General features: G+C 40.0%; 1 protein-coding gene across 1 annotated transcript in view; it reads left to right on the top strand.

The window, feature by feature from the left end:
- Positions 1-16,762: 16,762 nt before the first annotated feature.
- The window catches only part of dph6 (diphthamine biosynthesis 6), a 55,903-nt gene continuing 49,774 nt past the window's right edge, over positions 16,763-22,891 (top strand). The window contains exons 1-3 of the mRNA XM_068718108.1: positions 16,763-16,848; positions 17,306-17,397; positions 18,111-18,295. Of these exons, the coding sequence (XP_068574209.1) occupies positions 16,826-16,848; positions 17,306-17,397; positions 18,111-18,295 (300 nt within the window). The 5' untranslated portion in view covers positions 16,763-16,825. The remainder of the gene's footprint in view (positions 16,849-17,305; positions 17,398-18,110; positions 18,296-22,891) is intronic.

Raw genomic sequence — 22,891 nt, forward strand, 5'->3', positions numbered from 1 at the left:
GAAGAAAATAGAATAAAATTGCATAGCTTTTCTTCTGCTGAACTTGGCTGCCAACTGTAGTCTCTCAACATATACTCAACACTGCAGTCACGCCATAATTTCCCTTTCATAAAATCATAACTAATCTCTTTCTAGTTGTGTAGCCTGGGGTTCCAATTAACTCTTTTATGCAAGTAGGGAGGTTTCCCCCTCAACGCCAGCTATTTGATACCCAACAAAAAATACCTTCGGCCTGGAAGATGGATGGACCCTGGCTGCTCCGACAGAGGTCAATGATTTCCCTTCCCATGTCAGCTGAGAAGTAAACACCAGGACACAGGCGGCTATTTTAGCTCCATGTCTGGATCCATGAGCTCTGCTGTGAAGCACAAGATCCCTATCTCTGAGAAAAGAAAGAGTGCCTGCCCTCCTCCCACTCTCCTTCTCGACCCTCCTCTCCCTCCCCGCCCTACACCAACCCGTCCTCTGTCCTCTTACCTTCATTACGCATTTTTTTGTTTATGCTTGGGCGCAACTGTGGCTGCTCCTGATGGTTTGAGGTCAGGCGTGACTAGCCACGGGTTACTCTAAATAAATACACACGGACTAGCCAGGAAGGAGCGGGTAGGCTGCGCTTGCCGCCGAATCACCCTTGATTAATCAGCTGGCAGATTCAGGGTGATTTTTTGTGTACACTCCCCACCACCACTGCCACTCCCACCATTCTCCAAACCCATGGAAGGTGATGGAATCGGGGCAGCACAGACAGGGCAATCCAGGCAGTCGGGCAGATGGAGCATCATTGCAACACAACCCTGCCTCTGCAACAAACATACGCGCAAATGCACCAATATGATTACACGAAGCACCTCGCCATAGTTCCTCTGACCAACTACTCCAGCTTGTGGTCTCTTCCTAAAGTGACAGAAAGTCCTATTTTCAACACTGCAGTGGAGGCAGGACACATGGTCTGTTGTCATACAAGGTGGAGCCAGCTAAGTGAAAAAAAACAGCAGTATTACTGTGCGAATGGTGAAAAGTGGGAGAATGTGAGCTACTTGACTTCTAACATTTGTACTTCAAATAAAAATTTTGTCGATTAACTGCATTTTTTTTCTGCTTACATAACAGTTGCAATGCAGACAGCCTGGCTGAGGCCTCCAATTGATCTTTGATTTGAAACATCAGTTTAAACAAAAGCTTTACACACAGCAGGCTGTAACGGTTGAGTCCATCACTCCTTTCACCTCACCCCTCTACCACCCCATCTAACTCTCACCTCACAGTGAAAGTGTGCACGCTAACCTGCACCAGCATCTCCCCAAACTGCCATCATTATTGGTGGTGCTGTTCTCTCACCTGTCAGCTCCACTCGACCATGGATCAGTAGAGCCTCAGCTGGACCGTGCAGACCCCTGTCACAAACCCTGACCCTTCTCTGTCCTCCTGGCTCAATAGCTCTGCCTCTCACCCCTCTCTATGCCCCCTTCCGCCTGCCCTGACCTTCAGGCTCATGCAACTGCTGTCCCAGCATACAGCCCGTTTCCCCAATGCCGCTGCTGCAACTCAAGTTCCCAGCCCCAACTCTAGACCTAGCCGCCGGCTTTAGTCCCCTGGCCCCTGTGCCTCTGTTGCCCCCAGCATGGATGGACCTATCCTCAGGCAAGGTGTGGCCCCATGTGGCACGTCTTTCCAGAATACAGGTTATCAGCTCTGATCGCCGCAATAGACTTCTACCCGAACCTGCTGCCCTGAGGGGACGGAGGGATGGAGAAACTGAGAGAAGAAGAGCGAGGGAGTGAGAGTAGATTGAGCAAAAGAGGGAGTTGATGAGTGAGGGGAGAAGGAGAATAGAAAAAGAGAGGAGGTAGGGATTGGGATGGAATTTTGCCTGGAGGCAGGGATGAGGCAATGAGTTCCCCTCAAAAACAAGCAGCAGTTGGAGACCACCACAGGCACTTCTACAGAGAGAGAGAACATGGAGGCTTTCAGGTGTGTGTCAAACATTAAGCAGCATGCTCTTTGTTCTCTGGTTCCTCTCCACAGCGACATGCTTTAGCCACCCCATGGACAATATGAAAAACTCAAACCAGACAGCTGAACTGCTGTTTTGATGCCTTTTTGATTTTGTAAACTCTTCTTTTTTATTTTATTATTTGTTTTGTTTTTATTATTGCATTTTCATTTGTCTTCTTTTCCCGATTACTTTTCTTATTGATCTTTTGTTTATCGAGTTACTCCTAATGAACTTGAATGGATCTGTTTATGTGATGCCATATCACTTGCAGTCCAACAGATTTCATATCTGTTGCTGGACACTGAGTGTAAAACCAAACCATATGCCACCAATTGCTGCAAATTACCCTGGATCCGGATTATCAGCAGTAAAAAACCTGTCTGAGTTTGAAGCGTCATTAATTCTCCAGCCGCTTTGTTTTGCGATGAGATTGCCAAGCACTCAGTGAGGGTTGGTTTGTTATCGTGGTCGCAGACATTGTAATCAGGCCTCAATAATCACACTTCCAGAAGCGGAATGTGCCTGGGGCCTGCGCCAACAGGCCCTAATGTGGGGCGCCGCGGGCCGCTAGCCTGCCGACACACAGGGCTGGCAGATGGAGGCTGCCATTAAACACGGACAACCAGAGAACACAATCACTCAGCAATATGTTGTGCACAGGAAGACAGTAGTAGATGTACAGGCTCATGAAGCTGTATGATCGTTGATTGTGGTTGATGGCAGGTTGATAATGAAAAGACCTATTTAAACAAATATGTTTTAAGAAGTGATTTTAAAGAATGAAAGTGATCCTGATAGTCTCGATTTCGCATGCAACGAATCCAATTCAAGTGTTGGGGTTTTGGCGGAAAAATCTTTAACTCAGACTTAAAAACTAGCTGTAGATCAAAGGCCCTAAATATCAGTGGTGTTTCAGTAAAATAATTGCAGGATGAGATAATGAATGCGTCCTTTTTCTACATCTACTTGTTGAGCAATGCAATGCAACTCATTACCGTAAAAAGATCAAAAGATCAACTTTGACATATGATTTTCCCTGAGTTATGACACGGGGGGGTTGACATACATTTTACACAATACTCTAGTTAAAGAAAACATTGTAACATTATAATGTGGGCTGTATTCCATACACATATTTTATATTGTATAGCTGGGTGTCATCTGCATAGCAATGGAAGGCTCAGCTGCAGTGGCCACTTGATTGCAGTGACAATTAGTATATACTAATCAAAGAGATTTGTTTGATAGAACAGCTCTTCCACACACATTTTCATTTTCTCTCTGTTTTGTATCTGCTCCTCTATCTCCTTCTGTCTTTTTTTCCCTTCACATCAGTGACTCTCTGTCCCTGTCATGCAGTCTTATATCCCTTCAGTGTGTTAAAGGACTCCAGGTTCCTTAAGTCTTGGAACATGACAAGTGTTTCCTGTTTCACTTCCTGAGTGGAGAGGTGTTGGTGGCAGTGGAGGAAGAGGTAACAATCTAAGACACTATGTACTGAGCAAACTCTGCCATCATGCCACATATCGCATTGTGACTCATTTATTGCAGCTGCCTATGTTAATAGCAGAAACTTGACAGTGAACAAACAAAGAGGGAATGCCAGTCACACCACAAGACCATTGAACTGGAGAGGATGTAATGAGGCCAACAGTTAAGTGACACCTGGACAGAGTCCTACTGGATCAAACTATCAGTACTTTCTAATCAGACTTTCAATTTTGAAAATAACACCTCTGTACACCATACATCTTTCTCCAGAGAGCTCCAGGCTTTGTGTTTCCCTTCTCTAATTGTCCAGTGTCTTTGGATTGTAAATCTCCCAGGGAAGCGCCATTAGCAAAAATGGCTGCCAAAGAGACATCACTGGTCCCTTCACACTGAGAGGATGTCCAGATACAGATTCAAGACATAAGTGTATGCAGTTGCAGTCAATTCACTGGGGTCAGATGACAGCATGTCTGGCTTGGCAGCCCTGCTTTTCATGTCAGCAACCAGCTGGTATTTGGGATGTCTGTGGTTGGAATGGTTTCCTTCCCTACTCTCAGAAGAATTACATTTTCGCATAATATGCTCCCTGAATGTCATTGTGTTTGGTGCTGTATTCTAACTGCTGCAAATAGTTTACAATGTGATCTGTTTCCTAAGATCATTTGCTTGATGCAATGTGTCTCAACACAGTAGGTATTACACATGGCTGACTCAGTATATTGTAGACAAAACAATGACATCAAACAATGTCTGACTAAATCAGTGCTGTGGAACACAGAAACCCAAGTCTCTAATGACTAGCAGTTCTTTAACATATATTTTTTTACCATCTATGGAGTGCTGTGAGTTGTGTCTTTCATGTGTTTAGGGCTTAACCCAGGGTGACGGGCAGCTCTGGGAAAACAACATAGAAAATACTTTTCAAAATCAAATATCCTGTCTTAAGTGTTTGGGGGGAGTTTGTATAAATAGGACCCAGCCAGTGCAGCAGTAGAATGATTTCCTGTTACAAGCACAGTGGTTTGCTGGTGAACATCAAGAGGGACACAGCAGGAATTGGTATCACGTAACACAGGCATGGTATTAACATGGAAAAAATGCAAGGGCATTTTTGCACCCGCCACATGTGATGAATAGGCATTATTTCCATGTTGTGGAGATTAGTTTTCTCAGGTGTCTTTCAGCATGTTATTTTCTAGAGAGGAAAATAGCATTTATTTTTAAGAAATGTCTTTCTCCAAATTCTCCCTTGCCTTTAATCAGATATAAGTAATTCCTTTCCATACCTGAAGGGAACAGTAATATTATCTTTAATATGGTAATGATTGCAGAAAAAACACCTTTGTGACTTGACTTTAAGACTGTAGAACAAGTGTAGGGAATTTATGACTAATCTATGTAAGCTTACCTTATTATTCCTATAAATCATCAAAGAGTGGAGGAACAGAGGTATAAATGACCTTAACCATTTCATTAGATCTAATTAAATTGAATTGACATTAAAAGTCATAATTTCTGGCTCTTTTTCACAAGTGCAGATTAGATATGAGCCATGCTGGATCTCCTCAGTGTTAAACACATACTGCGTACAGTATTACAGAGTTAATGGGACAGATAATTGACAGTGAACCATAGGAGGTTAATAATAGATGCTTAATTGACTCCTATCAATTTGTTACACTGAACATAACTGTCTAAATATTTCATTCAGACAGGGAGCAGGCATATTCCCAGCAATGATCATATTTATGTTTTATGATCAGCACATTTGGGATACACAAAGACAATGAAGTGCTGCATGAACCAGTACAGTGCAAGCAAGACAAATAGATGTGAAAGACAAAACAGGTAAAATTGACGCAGAAATAAAAAGACATTTCCAAAATACATATCTGTACAGCCAAAATATATAGGACAAATACTTGTTCGCTATTATAAAGTCACTTAAAATGTTTAAAAATGATACATGTAGCCATGTCACATGTATGATTTAAAATGTGAATGTAAATATTTATTTTCTCTGGTCATACTCGATGCTGCCACTTTCCACATTATATTGTATAATACTATGTACATATTATGAACAACATCCACCATAGTTTGTTTTCCTTAACCTGTATACACAAAGCGAAAATATAAGGTGGTTGGAAATATGTACTGGCAGCCAAGACAAAATGCTCAAACAAAATGTATTGTCAATAGCAAGATGCTTTATATATTTCTGCAGAGACAATATCAGCAAGTTGTAGCAGTATCTGAGAAATGGTTGGATTTTTTAGTACTTTTTCCTCGTCCTCCTGTTATTTGGACCTAGAGAGTACAAAGGGTTTCATTTATATTAAATGAAGCATTCGTTCAAAATAGCAGGTTAAGAAGTAAAGCACAAATCCCAATAATTTACTCTATATCCTCTCCTGTGTTATCTGTTATATTACTGTATATGTACTCTGGACAGCCTGACATGTGTATGAGAAATGTTTCCCACTGGAGTATGAATTTGTCCGTCAACATCGAGGAAGTGAGAGTTTATTTTTTCTGACGCCACTAGACAGAATATGGCAGACCTGGCTCCTCAGTGTGAATGGGGAATATGACAGGTCAGCTACTGTCCCAGGCCCTCTAGGCCTCTCTTTACTTTCTGGAAGACCTCCGCTGTTTATACATATCTGTTTCACCTTTTTCCTCCTAAACAATTGGTGTGCAAGCCAAGAGGAAACCCGTCCTGTGAGAGCCCAAAGCACATTCCAGCCAGCTGCAGGACATCACAGACACCTACATGGAAAGGGTAAATGCGGAGGAACGCTTTTCTATCTGTACAATTCACATTTATTTACTGAACAATTAACCGTAAAACTGTTTGGAAAAGAAGACAAACATGATACGTTTTTATGTCATATTTCAGCTGACACAGGGAAAAATTCCCTTTGTTGCGCAATGAAGTTGAAACAATTAAATAGTAAATACTCTGGCCCTCTCCCTCTTTCTACCTCTTTAACTCATGGTAATTTTATGCTCCGGAGGCTCATCGAATCATAATCTGAATGGATGTAAATAGTTTGCATTGCAACACAGGGTTGGCAGTGTGCCATGCATCACTCGGAGGACTTAAACAGTTTGAGAGCAAACTGATAGATGAACCTCGCTAGAGATATGTGGCTGGATGGAGAAGGGAAGGTGTTGGAAGGTTGAGAATATTAATCATAGCAATTATTGAAAGTGTTTTTCGCTGACATCATCGTGCAGACCCATATATCAGCAGGAGCAGCATGCTTATGACTTAGTGACACAGGCTGAGTGGAGGACATTGAGCAGTAAAAATTAGCAAGTTATGCCGAGTGAAAAATGAAGCCGTCAGAGAGCCATAAGCAGCCAACATTTGTTATTCTAAATAACCCAATTCAGGAAGTAGCACTTTGTGGGTGTTATTGTTTGTATCGTCATTGTATTTACTGTGAAAGACCTCAACAGAGTTACGTCCATTGTGTGCAATCATAGTTGCTTAGGAAATAAGTGGGCCAGAAGACGGAACAACAACTGAATGGTATTTCATATCCGCAGGAAACAAAAGAAGTATACAGGCATAAATTGATAATGTCAAAGATTCACACGCATGGAATCTAAAAATGCAAGAGGAGTCTGTGTGCATAGATGTTGCTGTTCTCTTTGTCCCGGAGCAGGAAGCAACAGATACCATGCTCCAAAATCAACGTTCTCAAGGCCGGAGGAGACTTCCTTAAGTATGAATGAGCAGCAACAGAGCATTCAGTCCTCCATGGAATTAGCTTAAATTCATAGAAGCCATAATTTAGATGCTTTCTTTAAAACACTCCATAATGTCACAACCTGTTCTAATTTGTATTCTTTATGCTATCTCTTCTTTCTCTCATCTTTCTTTTATTCATTGTCTGTTCATGTTTGGGTGTTTAGAATTAAAAAAAACAACTTTTATTGCAATGGAATGAAACTTAAACTTTAAAAATCAAATGAAACTAGGGATTGAGTCCCCAATCTGCAAGAAAGCATGAATGTGCATGTTGGTCTTTTATCTGCCTTAATTTAGCTGTTTGATTGCAATGAAAGAATCACATACTTCTTTTTACGTGACACTTGAACTGGACTGCTTTTTCGTCATGCTCTGTTTAAGCCTGTGCGGTGCCCCTTCCTTCCCTAAATTAAAGATGTTGTAAACACACCACGGCCTCTCCCTCTTTGAAAAGTCTTGGGAACATCAAAAAGGTCCCTGGGTCTCTTACGTCTCTCCTGCTGCTCATGGCTACAACAGCTACTCTGGGCAACCGCCCAATTGGCTGGGAGTCTGCTGCCCTGACCCTGAACCCTGAATATGAGGGGTTAGCCAAGGGCCGATGCAGAGGCTGAGGGTGGGTGTGGTGGTGGAGGTCAGGTTGGGGGAGGTGGGGAGAGGGAGACAGCTATTAAACACAACAGAGGAAGGCCCATCAGGATGTGTCTTTTATAGCTGGCTGGTACTTGAAGGCATCAAAACCCCACTCCCACAGATGAGAGGCAGGCAGTCCAGCCAGCAGATGAATCCTGTAAGGGTGGAAATGATGGGGTCAGGGTTTTTACAAGGTTACAAGGTTAGTGGAGGGGCAGACACCTAGTAATCCCTCCTTTTCAGTCCAGGACATTGGATGTCTGTTAACTCTTTCACACCAATACCTTCACACAGTAATTTGTAACACGTTTGAAGACAAAAAGTTCAACATTTTGGGAAATACTCATATTAGTTTTCTTGATGAGAGTTAGATGTGAAGATCAATACCACTCTCATGCCTACACAGTAAATATGTAGCTGAAGCCATTAGCTGCTTAGCTTAGCATAAAGACTAGAAACGGGGAAAAGGATAGCCTGAATCCGTCTATAGAAATCTGCCTTACAGCAGCTCTAAAGATTAGATTATTAACGTACTGTATTTCATTTGTTAAATATTTTGAAAAAACTAAATATCAAAACAACAATTTTGCTGTTTCTGGTTATGGGCTGGTTTTCAGTAACTTACTGAAAAAATATTCCAGCACATAACATCCCCTGGAAAACAGGGAATTGTCATTTTTGCACCATGTCCTTTGAACATATTAAAAGAGCGAGATATAACTAGAAATCTCACATTATTTATTTTATTAATTAAGGGCCTCATTCTAAAGCACAAAATACGGTTTTATAAAGATTTTTTTCTTGGCAATCATTGCATAGATTTGAGATTTCTATCTATCAAAGTGATACTTTTGTCACCAGTGTTATATTTAAACAGTGTCAATAAAGGATTATTTGGAAAGCTGTTAAGGTGCATTTGATGTACTGTATGACAGTCCACAGCCGAAAATGTCCTGGATTGATGAACAATGTTGCCAGAAAATCAAACACAGAACAAACTATAAGCAAACATGGATATTTTGAAAGGAAACATGTGATTTGGGTCAGCCAATGTTGAAAGTCACACCATCTGGGAACATCTTGATGGTAAGCTCAATAAGATTGTTCATTTTCATTCCACAGTGAAATATATGGATCTTAATGGCTCACCATACGGTAGGAAGTTAATCTTAAAACTTCTGGAATACTTTGGATAATGGTTGATACTTGTTTAATATCTACATACTTTAACCTACATTTCCTACATCAACAAACAAATACTATCATGATCATCACCATCCTCCAGGTGACCCCATCCCACTTACACCTCCTCCTGCCCCTTCACAACCCTTTGACCCTCCAACCTCTCCTCCCAAACACCGTCTCATTCCTTGTTTCATTTTCATTACAATCCTCCTGCAGGGACTTGAACTTGTTGCCCCGCCTGAACTGGGGTGACAGCTCACTAAATCACTGCCTTTTAGTGGTGCTGCCCCCTTTTTTATACACTTTAATCACCAGACTCCAGTAACCACGAATATTGGGCTCAGTATATGGAATTCTCCTCATAAAAGAAAAGGCAGAGGACGCTGATGTGCTTCTCATGGCTAGAATTCATCTTGTTATTGCTGGGAATTGATAGAGGCAGGGGCTCTTTCTTATGGGTGACAATCAATTGCTCAGGATCAACAGGTTTGAGGCTGTAAACTTGAGGCCATCTCCTATCAACCCGACAGTTTCTCATCTGGCAATGCCGATGTTAATGCTGGTGGGAGGCCTTGGATTTTGTTTGTTATTTATGGTTAGTCACAGGTTTAGAAATGGTTTTGAATGATCGGAGGCTATCTTTCACACTGGGCCTGTCACAGCTCTAATATGGTTAACCCCTGTGTACACACTGTCTTCAGGAAGTATAAAAGACAGAAGAAAGACAAGCTGGTATTGTTGAAAAGTTTTGTTTTCAGAAACAAATCCATTGCTGAATGCTTCTCATCCTCTGCTTGTCATCAACATACACAACATTGATCAATCCCTTTTCTCAAGACTCATCCCTCCCCTGTCCTCCTCCTCTTTCTCTGTTTCATCCGCAACCCAGCATTAATCCTCATCCTCCCTAAGGAAGCCCACTTCGTGCAGCAGCAAGAGTATTTAGAGCCAGTGTTGACATTGGACAGCATGTTAGACAAATATCCCCAACTCAAAAACCACAAGACAAATGGCAGACCCGAGCTTGCTGTGTTCTGGCAGTGAGTTTGCTCGTCTGGCTCAACTGTGGCCGGCGATTCAGCACAGGTGACGTCTTACTACAAGAAAAAAAAACTGAGGGTTGGTGGATAGATGAAAGAGAGTGTGGGGGCAGAGTAAAAAGTTGTAGAGATGAATAGAAAATTAAAGGAAAGAAGAAACGTGATTAATGTTGAAAACGAAAGAAAAAACACTGTAATAAAAACCAGAATGTTTTTGGAAGACAGCATTAAGAAATTACTGGAAAGAAAGATTAAACATTCAGAATATGTCTGTGGTACAAATGTTGTGGTGACGATGATGCTTGATGCTCAAATGGAAGGGGGAAAAAAACTAACATTACTAAATCATTTGTCTCAAAACCATGCGTGAAGGGTTTTGGAAAACCGGCAACTCCCACAGACAACCAGGTGGTGGCTTTCATTATGGGTGCACGTTACATCATTTCAAGGTGGAAACAACACACATACCCGCACACAGACAGCTCTCACACGCAGACAGAGGTCCCTGTGACTGTGACAAGTTATCTACACACACTCAACATATTACCACATACACAGAGCAACACAAGCACCAGAAAGACACACTCTTCAGAGATATGGGGCCCGTTTTGACAACCGCCAAGCTGACTTGGCATTGGTCGGACTGGAGTGATCCAAGAAAAGCAAAGCGGACCCACGAGAGGGTTGGGGCTTTTGTGTTTGTGGAGTGTCACACTTCATCACGAGGGAAACCCATAACAGGCCCAGGAAGACCTTTGAAGCCATGGAAGGGGTGTGTGGGAATTGCCTCTGTGGCTACCTCTGATGTCAACTCCAATATTCCGATTGCAGGCTATTTCCTGGATTAGGATTGTGTTTGTCGGCTGAGAGGAAAACTGTCCAAGGATTGTATATCAGAGAGCAGACGAGCTAATTGACCCTTCCCATCAGACAATTAAAAAGTATTTTCACCAACGTTGATCATTATAATACTTTGTCAAGTCAGTTACAATATGTATATTTATCAGTCAATATAAGCAAAGCCAGAATTGATCATTTTTAATTATATATCACAGAGAAGATGAGAAAAGGAATATAATCATCACTATAGTTTGTTGTCCATGTACATATTGATAGATATATCAATCTGATGATTTTATGTAAGGTATGTGTTTACATATGCTATGAGTTAGTAAGGCTTTTAATCGTTTAATGCAGCTATTGGCTAAATGTCCAGTGGTTTAGATTACAAAGGAGAAAGTGTCTCTGTAAACCATTAGACTAAAGATCCTGTATATAGAACAGTGTTTGGCAGCAGTGTCAGGTGATAGCAGTGTGTGCTGTTTGCTTTGGCTGCTTCATAATTAGTGGAATGGTGGTGTACTCTAATGGACTACATCCTTTTGGATGGAGCTTCACAGGGCTCAACCACTGAAGCCATAATTTGATTCCGGTATGCTAGAAGCACGGCAAGACAATTTCAAATCAAGGGGAAATATTCAGGAAATTACATTTGTACATAAGGATGGTTGGCTCGTTTGTACGTTGGAAAGTTTCTTTTCCTGCAGTGTTGGATATAGGGCGGAGTTCTTTTTTTTAGTTAATTTTGAAAATCCTGATTCAAGAAAAAATCCTCTTTGAGACTCTCACTTCAGTATATTGAACCAACTTGTTTCCTCATAATATAGATTATAAAGGCAGAGAATTAAAAGTAAAATCGGCATGCAGTGTAGTATGATACATAATATGGAGTTTGTGATTTGATACATTTACAATATTTAATTTTAATGCAAACAAACTATTACTTTAGAAGATGCCTGCTTTATTACCTTAAAATGTGCAACAGCAGTTGTTTCAAGGTTCATCATGACTTTTAGTCATACTAGCAGCATGGCTCTATGTTTGCCTGTTGGTCTGTCTGATGAGGTTGTCGGTTGGTTGGTCCACAACTTTGATCCTGGATGAAATATCTCAACAAATATAAGATGTATTGCCGTGGCATTTAGTACAAATATTTTGCAGAGGATGAGTACTGACTTTGGTAATCCTTTGACCTTTCCTCTATTGCCACCAGCAGGTTGACATTTCTGGCTTTAAGTGAAATGTTTTGACAGCATTTGGATGGATGGTCATAAAATTTGTTACACACATTCTCGTTCTTCTCAGGATGAATTGTAATAGCTTTGGTGATCCCCAGACTTTTCATCTAACGCTACCATTAAGTAAAAAATAAATGTGTCCAATATTTTGGTTAATGACCAAATACCTGTAAAATTAATGATAATCCCATCAGCCTCAGCTGTACATTGTGTTCACTGCTAATAAGCAATTCGCTTAACTGGTGATGAACACAGCAAACATTATACCTGCTGAATGTCAGCATGTTATCATTTTGTTACCATTTTTTGTGAGCATGTTAGGCTTACATTAGCCTTTAGCTCAAAGTACCACTGTGCACTGAGTACCGCATGAAAGAGCCGCTAGCTTGATTTTACTCTTTGTCTTGTTCAATAATATTAATAAGAATAATAAGTCAACATAATAGCCAATTCCCTAATCAGCACCTGTTGGCCTCTTTTCTCTTAGTGTTTGCTGTTACAGGTATTTATTCAATATGATCAATTAGCATGCCAACCTTTTTTGACAGCCTCCTATTTTAAATCTGGTCTGAAATGTTGACTGGAAACATTGTTTTAGAGCTCCACTGTTGTCCTGCCTACGATGAGTGATTCCATATATTAATACCCCATATAAGAAGTGGGGATTAGAGTCACAACATTAAAAAGTATTAATTTGCAGCATGGTAAGCCCTGTTATTTCCCATTTTTTCCTTTTATAGGTTCACCTGCCTCTGTTTTGCCTCTTTTATTTCTATGTTGCTCCTTGTTGGGTTGTTTGCTTTACATTGTTAAACTAACTGTTTTTTTGTTTTTTTACATACATATTATTATTCTTTAGAGATGTGAAATATTGTAAAAGCCTTAATTAAATGGAGGCCAGATCAAGTCCAGTAGGATCAAAATATGAGACATGGATAAAAGTAATCGGCACCACTTTCAAATCTAAGCAAAAATAGATATTTTGACACCAAAATCTGTATTATCTCTAGGCTTACACAAAAGTGCAGCAGCTTCTGATGCTAATTTTTATTTTATTTTTTTATATACATTCCAATGCTTTGTGTAGCTTTAGAAGCTAAATGGGAGGGGGCCAGATTTTCATTGGGGGATTTAGAGAGGAAAAAAAACTCAATTACTATTTGCAGACTGGGGCTGTTAAGGACGATGCCATGATCAAACACAATTTGGATCAAATCAGGACTTTATTTCACATTCTCTCACATTTCCAATCAAGGACCGATTAGCCTCAGACATTAATGAGCCTACTAATCCATTTGGGCCCCTCGTGATAACAGTTAATTGTCTGTAAAAATGTGTACAGATCCCCGTTTGGGTTGTTTACTAACTGATTTGGATGTGGTTAGGCCCTAAAGAGGTATCATTATGTTGATAGTTCTTTGGAAAATGAGCCCCTGATGGAGGCAACACCAGAGTGGAGTAGAGTTAAGAATACACAGGACTACTTTCAACCGTTGCTCATTTGAGTGCTAATTTATCACTATCTTAAGATAACATTTGGCTGTCATCAGCCCTCATTGAACTTCATCTATAATTCGCATGCTGACTTTTCTGTTTTGCTCAGCACAGTGTAGCGAAGGAAGGTAACGCTTCTTGCATAAACCTCTGACATTCAGGTAGATGGAGATTCACAATGCAAAATCCAGGAACTGGACAACCAGATGTTTCAGGCAAACATCTTAATTTGGTTTCCCCCGTGTCCTCTGCTTCATGTTTATGTTTAATTGCATTACAGTAAAATTTAAATCCAATTTGTGTTCTGTATAAAGTCAGAATAAGAATTGTACATTGGCTTGAGTTGTAGCAGAAAGTTCTGTTTGACATCAGCTACTAATGTTTACCTAAATAAAAAAAACTAAATTGGGATTAGAGTTTGCTGCTCACATTTCTTTGTCATTCAAAAAAGGTCTCTAACAGAAGGAAATCTATTCAATTTAGCTACCGGCTTGCAATAAAGTGTTGCATGTTTACCCAAATCATTAATATTCAGCATCTCTTTAACAGAAAATCTACCCTAAGTATATTCATTCAGGATTGTTGTAGTTTGAGGGAGGGATGCAAGTGTAAAACCAAAAATTTTGGACAATTTAAAAACTGGTCAAAAACAAAAAGGATGTATCAATATGCGGGGTAGAAAATGTAATTTGTAACCCCTTCTGTTATGTACATACTTTTTAATGTTCCCATGAAAATGCATGATTATATTTTACTGTAATACATGTCAAAAACTGTTACTGTGCAACACATGTACTTTGTCATGTTGCTGAAGAGACCAGAAGTGTGTATGTGTGTTTGTATTCTGGCCACTCAGCATGCAACCTTGGCTGGCCTGTTCTGGCACTCAATTTATTGTCTTGTGATTTGAGGCCTTTGTTTCTCATTACACCCAAAGTTTTTGTGTCCTTGTGCGCCAAAAATTAGTTTGCTTGTCTGTGTAAATCACCTGTCATATGCACATGCTCCTTTAAGGAAAGGCCAAGGGTGTCATTTGATTCCTGCTGCCTTGCTTTCATATTTATGCGTCTCATATTCATGTCCATTGGCTGTGTCTCAGTTGGGCTATCCATCAACACTTTTTATCCCCATCGCACCAACAATATGGACATAAAACGCTTTTTTACGTCAGCAAAAAGCTGCCACAAATAAAACCGGAGCAACACACCTCTTTATTTGTCTGGGTAATAAAGTACATAAATTAAAACTGATAAGTGACAACATTTGCATGAGTCATATCCTATGGGCCTGGGCTTTAATGGAAATGACTAGAGGCAGTAAAGCTGTATTATAAAGTATAACCCACAAAATTGGAGAACATATAGGTGCTATATTAACGAGTTTACCAAACGGAGGGACAACCAGACCCAGGTGTCCTGCTTTCTCCAAGTCAAGGCCATTTTTCAAACCAAAATGTCAAAGAAACATTTTGAAAACTATATCACTCATCCTGTCAAATGAAATGTCCAACACTGAAACAAATTTATTTGTGGTTGTTTGTTGTCGTGGTGCGTGTATTGTATTTTGGTCCACCTGCCCAGGGACTGATGATGAATATGACCTGTCAAGTAAAGTATCTCAATAAAATACATTAGACTTCATTGAAGTATATATTTGTGTTTTAGACAGATCAAATAATAAAAATAATATGGTCCATGTTGAAAGAACTAATATTTATGGGTTACTGTGAATGTACTGTAGAAATAAGTAAGCAATCAAGCAAAAGAACAAAGGAAAATATACTTAATTGAAAACATTTTTTATTTACTCACCTTTTTGTAAAAATTAGGAATAAAAAAAAAAATCATATCAAAGATGTGCACTTTATCAAGAAAATCCCTCACTCCATTAGGAAACTGATGGCTGTTCTTTGTACCACAAAACAAATGATTTGCATCTGCAGGTTGTAGATGTTGCCATATATTCAGGATGAATAAAACAAACAAAAACTAAAAAGGGAACCTAGTTAAAAGCAATGGGATGAAGAGACATCTCCCTCAATTTTGTACTCTCAAACAAAATCAGTTGCCTTTAGCCAGCTTAGGGGTAGAAGGTGATGGAAGCACACAAAAGCAGTGCAATTATTCTGCTCTGGCACAACAACAGAGAGCAAAAAGAGCATCAAAGGCTTTCCTCTGAGCAAAATAGGGCTCCCTCAGAGGAAAAGCACAACCTGTGTGTGAATACCATCTCATGGACGTTTGGTCGTCTCTTGAGACACAAGAGGCAAAGGATGTATGTCAGTGTCAGTATTAGAGTTACAGTGCATATCCACTTTGATTATGTTATAGTAAAGTAATATTTTCCTCTTTTTTTTTTATTTGGAAAGTTTATGAAAGCTGAAAAAAAAGTAACATTTCACATATGAAATGTCCAAAAAACACATTTGAAAGAAAGAAATCATGTAAAATGCGTTTAATATTAAAGGTAAAATTGCTGCTCTCATATTTTATGTCTTCTTTTTACTCAAATTTCACATGAGAAATTAAATTAACATAAAAATAAAGCACATATGCACACATGCCCACTGGGTCTGCCTACATAGTTTCTGTGTTCTGTTGTGTTAGTTATAATTATTTCTTGTATTTGTTTACTTATTTTAGTTTTTGTATGTTTTTCAATGACTTACTTTCACAGGTTTATGTCTTTTCACTATAGTATAGGTGTATAGCCATAGTAATGTAAACGTAATTTATTAACTTTATACAAGTCTATATACAAGTCTATATACAAGTCTATATAAAGTTAATAAATGAATATAAGTTAATATAATTATATATATACATATAATATATATATATATATATATATTATATGTATATAATATATATATATATTATATATATATATATGTTATATGTATATATATATATATATATATATATATATATATATATATATATATATATATATAATTCTGACCGATTTTCTATCAGGCATATGAGAGGGCAGCTTGATATACAGAAGGGTCCTTCAATAACCCGGAAGTCAAGCTCTCACATGTTGTTGTGTACATGCACCGGTTGCTAAGCGCGGTTATCACGCTGAGTACCATTACAGCCAATACTTTTGTTGTCATTAGTCTGTTGAGCAAAAAAATAAGAAGATGAAAGTTGTCGCGTTAATAAGGTAATCGCCTTCCTTTGCTGTAACTGTCTCACCGTTCTATCACTGATTATTTTTGCTAACATGGCAAAAGCTAAATCTCAGATGGATTAACGTACTGTCAACAAACGGTAGATAACTTGTTCCTATGAGGTGTAAGGTGTTGTATTTCGCCTCTAACTGTGTTCAAAGCCATGAAATAACATATCACGTTTTAGAAATCCAAAGTTATTAACTATAGGGGTGTTGACAACCCCTAACGTTACAAAAGTAGCACAAAGTACCTACCATGCTGCATGGTAAAGAATAGAGCATCCTCAGTATAGTGAGTACATAAACAGGTTATTCATCGCTGAATATTAATGCTGCTGAATCACATTCCTAGATCGCTAACCGTACACCCCTGATAATGTATAGATCTGCATCTTAATGATTCTTACACCGCTTTACCTCAGTGCCTATTTCTCATGCTGTGTTCCAGTGGAGGCAAAGACAGCTGCTACAACATGATGCAGTGTGTTGCTGCTGGGCACCGGATCGTTGCTCTGGCCAACCTCCGTCCTGCCAACACAGGTGAGGGAGATGCCCTGCAGGTGTTTATGATCCACAGGGGCTAGCTGGGCTATATGGGCCAGCCAGCTGCATTTCTGCGGACTAAGACTAAGAACTTTACACAATCGAAGTACTGCAGAACTATCTGAACTGTATATCCCACAGATGGGCTTGTAGCATGCCATAGCATGCTAAAAACTATGTAATGAGTAAGTTATGAGTTATATTATCCTTCAGGCCACACTGTTATTTCAAACAGTTTCAAATGCCTAGTCTGTATTTTTTTATAGTGAGCATTTTATTTAATTGTGTAAGACTTAAGTGAATGACAATTTCCATATTAATTTTAATCAAATGTATGTATTAGCTTCATTTATATGATTTTATTTCTTTAATTTATTTTGGCCCACTTAACTTAATTTAACTATTCAGTATTTAGTTTTAACAGCTCAGGAGTCCCCTTTAAAACAAGTAGTTTTAGCCTTGCCCTTAGCCTATTGTTGTGTAATGAATGGTTTAAATTGTGAATGTTATAGTCCTTCAGTTCATTTATGTAGTCAGATTTTATCTAGCTACTATTTAACATCTTTTCCAAAAAATTGCAACATCACATACTACTATTTAACATCTTTTCCAAAAAATTGCAACATCACATACTGTTTATTACTGTCAGACACATGATCAGTAGCTTATCACAAGACACTGGGCCAAATATCTTTTCCTTATTGCCACAGATGAGCTGGACAGCTACATGTACCAGACAGTGGGCCACCAGGCCATAGGGCTGTATGCTGAAGCCATGGATCTGCCCCTGTATAGACGCACCATCCAGGGCTCTAGCCTGGACACCAGCAGAAACTACAGTGTGACAGAGGGGGACGAGGTGGAGGATCTGTTTGAGCTGCTGCACCTCGTCAAGGTAGGCCTTTTTATTCCCACCATTCATTAGAAGTATAGGATTTTATGCAGAGTGGATGCTGCCTAACATTCAGGTTCAACCCAGGTCACCTGGCCAAATGATAAGTAAATGATAAGTGATACTTTCAGCACTAACAGCTAGCCGTACGTGGATGTTATTGCATGTGAGTCTCTTTTGTGCCCCACAAGCAAGCTAATTGCCTCTGCTCTGCACTGCACTCATACAGCGGTAACTGCTGATAATGCCGTCCTGACCCATGGCCTAGGTCGCGGAAGCATATTCCAGTTTCTTCGCCAGCCTTTTATTTGCTTGGCTTTTTTTACATTTTGTATTGGGCAGATACAGTGCATTCATTTAGTTTATCCCCTATCTATAATATCAATTTAAAAGGTATAATACATGCACAGACCTACATATGTACAAATGTATATATCATAAAAAAAATTGTACAGGGATTTTTTTGTAAGACTCAAGTCAAAATGAACAAATTATGTCAATTAATGAAGCATCTGATAATAAATCTGGAATAACAAAAATCCTAATTTTATTTTCACATGTGATATAAGATTCTTCTCGTAGTAATGAAATATAAAGTAGCCTTATTCAGAATAGTGTTATAATGCAGCATAATAATAAGAACACATCATTGCAATGCTGCATCATTCATATACTATCGTCATCTTTTTGACTCCTTGCCACCACTAATATATGCTTGACTGCTTTTTAGTGAACACGCTCTCGGAGCACTACTAAACTTCTCATCTCGGCTAAGGTTCGTGACATATGTCACACTGTTGAGATGTTTTACAAGTCATTCTCTGTGGATTCAGAGTCACTTTGTAGCCCATCAGCAGTGTCTCAAAGAGACCCTGCTTGTCTAGTTTCATCTGGCCTGCTGTAGACAAACAGTCCTTAGCACCTATTGTAAAGTGCAACCAAGCTGCTCAGCACATTAAAACGCAATGTGAGGGCTTTCGTCTGTCTTATTTAGTATGTCTCGATTTTACTTTCAAAGTGGAGTACGTTTTCTTTTCATCTTACTCCGGGAAAATAGTGTGCCTGTTGTATCAGTTAATGGAAGTTTTATGTGTGAAGTTAGAGAGAGGTGCCCTTCAACGACTGGCTTCACGGGAAAAAATCCATTCTTTTTTTTATCTCACTTGACAGAAGATCAGATGCAAAAATGAATCACCAAATTAATATTTCATCAAATACCACTTTTGCCAGGACGTTGAAAAAAATATTAATTTGATGCCAAATTATGTATGAGACCTCGGTGGTCTGATGTGGTGCGGGGTGGCTGACTGACAGGTTTGAGACAATTGCGTGTTTGTTTAACACACCGCTGGCACTGCCTGCCCACTTGACCGCCTGCAGCCATGAGGAAGCTACCTGGACGCACACTTCAACAGCTCTCGCTGCTGTCAGCGCAAACAGGGTGTGGGATTGATCCTGTGTAACACCTTTTCCTCTCTAAACCCCCACACAACCTCTTATTTTAGCTTGCAGCATCAAAACTTAGCTTCTTATGGGATGGTGGATAAGAGTTTGTTGTTGAGTTTGGAGTTGGCTTGACATGGTGTAAATGAGAGGGGGGTGGTGCTTGGTTGGGTCTGTGTGGAGACATGTTCATCCAGAGCTTAGGGCTGCTCCAGGGCCCCTGCAAGTCCGCACACCACCTGGGTGGCAAGGGCCAGCCAGCCTGCCTTCAGGGCATTTTGCGCCCTCTGTCTGACTTTCTTTGTCATCTTCTGTATAAATCGCAGGCTTTACACATGCAGCTACATGAGAAAGCTTTTGTTTGTGTGTTGTTCTTGTGAGTATACGCACACATCCAGTCCAAATTTCAGTTTTTTGGGCTCTCATGAGTATTCCATTTATCATTTATCTGGTACGTGATGCAACATACAAACTCTGTCTGTGGTGAGGTTTCTAATTGCAAAGGGCTGCTAATTTCCCATTTCCAGGGCTTCTCTGGTCTGACCTCACCAGTCAGACGGGCCATAGATCAGGGCAGTTGGACTCCCATGGGGCCCTCGCAGGCTAGCAGACCTCCAGTCGTCTCCCCGTTTACCCCTCTCACCATCATCAACAGACCTGCACCATAAACAACAGGCTTCCTCTCTCTCTCTCTCTCTCTCGCTCTCTCTCTCTCTCTCTCTCTCTCGCTCTCTCTCTCTCTCTCTCTTTCTCTCACTGAGTGATGTCAACCATAAGAATACAACTTTACTATCTCAAATTTCAAGTCACTGCTCTCTGAAGTTGCTTTTTTAGCATTCTGGCTAATCGATAGGTTTACTAACTCGTACCATTTGTACCACATTGTGAAGGGTTGTAAAGTCATGCAAGTCATTACATCCCCTATGATTTAAAAACCTGCACAGTTCTGTCAGAGCATCTGAAATACCCTCTTAAAAAGTCTTGGATTGTGGTCTCATTCAGTTGTGTTCAACACATAAACCTGGTTATCCAGGTAGTATTTTTTCCCCCATAAAGTTGGTGTTGTTGATTAGTGAAGAAAATGATGGAGGGGGGAGAAAGAGAGAAGAAACACTTCTTTTGATAATGAGCTGTTAAATCACCCTTACTGGAAAGAACAGTTTTAGCATGAAAAAAAAAAGTGATCTGTTTAGAAAGTGTTATATTTTGAAAGATTCTTTCTAGCAGTTTGAATTAATTAGAAGTTACAAGATTAGATTTGGCAAATGACACTTGAGCATAGATGAAAGAATTTTTTTTTCTCAGATCCCGAGTTGATGAGTTTTAAGTGGAGATTCTTCCCACCTCCTCTTCTGTAGTGCTGGCAACAGAGCCGTAGCATGAGCCAACAGTGCCATCTATGGATCGTTCCCAGATGCTGACAAACCAAAGACACTCTACACGTTGGCCCGTCGGAGAATGTTTGGAGCCTTCTAAAAGATTCAAAGGGAGAGATCATATTCTTCAGAACCATTGTTGATGGAGGGGGAAAAAAAGTCCAATTATCATAGAAAAAATGAGCCGCCCATCCCCTGGCAGCAGTTATAATGGCAGAATGACAATGTGGCCCTATCCTTGGCCCCTTTGCTCTCATCGCTGGCTGTGTATGGCTGTGTCTTTGAAGTGTGTAACCTGATAGACATGCAAGCCACAGTATACCCCATCCCATCCTGCTAGGTGCTGATCTTTGAACCAGCTCTTTGAGGGAGAGAAATAACAGTTTTGTCAGTGGTGGGGGGGATTGTTCACTTTTGCACATCTATGGCCGTAAGGGTATATTTTTTATAGACTAGGTGAAGTCCTTGGGTCCTCTGCCAGGCCACAAAGGCAACCTAGAATATGAACATTGTGTGTTATTTTCATGTGGAGTTTGCTATTTAATTACTCTCTTTTTTTTCACGTTGAAGCAAATTTAGAAATTGGATTTCATAGGCTGTGTGTCCATACTTCATGTGTGTGGTTGGGCTGCTCTCCTCTGCTGTGATCTGCTCTGATGTGTGATACAGATCAGCAGTGTCATTCACCCCTGGCTGTAACGCCAGTCCCCCCGAAGGCCTGCAAAACCCCTCATATTAGTCATATCACATCCCTCAAGTCCTTTATCCTTCTCTCTGTGCTCTGTGACCTGACACAGTGGCTCTTTATGCCCCGTGACCCTGCTTGCGTGTTTTGTGTGTGTGTGTGTGTGCGTGTGCACGCACACACATGTGCACACTCGTGTGTTCAAGGTCAGGTCAAATTGGGCCTCTGTTACATGATAACAGGACTATCTCTGTTCTCCTTACACACCTCTGCCTCTCTTTTTGCCCCAGTTTGCCTTCTTTCAACACTTTCCAGCAGAAAGAAGTACTCGCACTGTTCTCATCCATAGACACTCTTTTTCTCTCTGCCAAGTGCAAACGACTTGATGTTGCACACAAGTAGATGTTAGTGTGTATTTGTAGTATTTTTTATTTTTATTTTTTATTTTTAAGATAGTTTACAGCATATAGAACATTCCGCAAAACAAAAATGTTGTGACCTGAAAGTAGCACAGGCTATAGGGCACGGATGGCATTGAGTTTTTGGGAAGATGCAAAGAGAGTTTCATTCACTTGATGTAGTAATAGATAATACATAAAAAGATAGTGACTCCGTGCAGCAACTCTGCAACCTTTGAGCTGATGAATGAAGACAAAGACATTTAAGCTCATTAGAGTGATGAGGAACAATAGATGATATCTACGCACACGGTCCTTTCTGCCAGCTCTAATTAGCAGCACTGTGACATCTCTGTCGTGCTGAGACCCAGCTTTGAGAAGGAAATGTTACTTTCAAATCTAATTTCTTATCATGTAATGCGTTCGACTTTTCAGAAACACTGCTTCTTTTATTTTTTGGATAACTGATATCACGGGTCAGTTAACTCCCAACTTCCCCCCTCTGATTTTTTTTTTTTTTTTTTTAATCTTATCGAGCCAGTATTTCTTTTTCTTTGAGATGTCTGGGAAAAGTCTTGGAAAGGTGCAGTGAGGCCTTTGGCCTTTGTAGATGAAAGATTCCCTTCCATTGGTGTGTGTTAAAACACTTTGTTTTTAGTGAGATAATCCTTTTCTTAAACTCGCACCCCCCCCCCCC

The sequence above is a fragment of the Cebidichthys violaceus genome, unplaced genomic scaffold, assembly GCF_023349555.1.
Source record: "Cebidichthys violaceus isolate CVI_PGR_0920_01 unplaced genomic scaffold, fCebVio1.0.p SCAF_22, whole genome shotgun sequence".
NCBI classification, from domain to species: Eukaryota; Metazoa; Chordata; class Actinopteri; order Perciformes; family Stichaeidae; genus Cebidichthys; species Cebidichthys violaceus.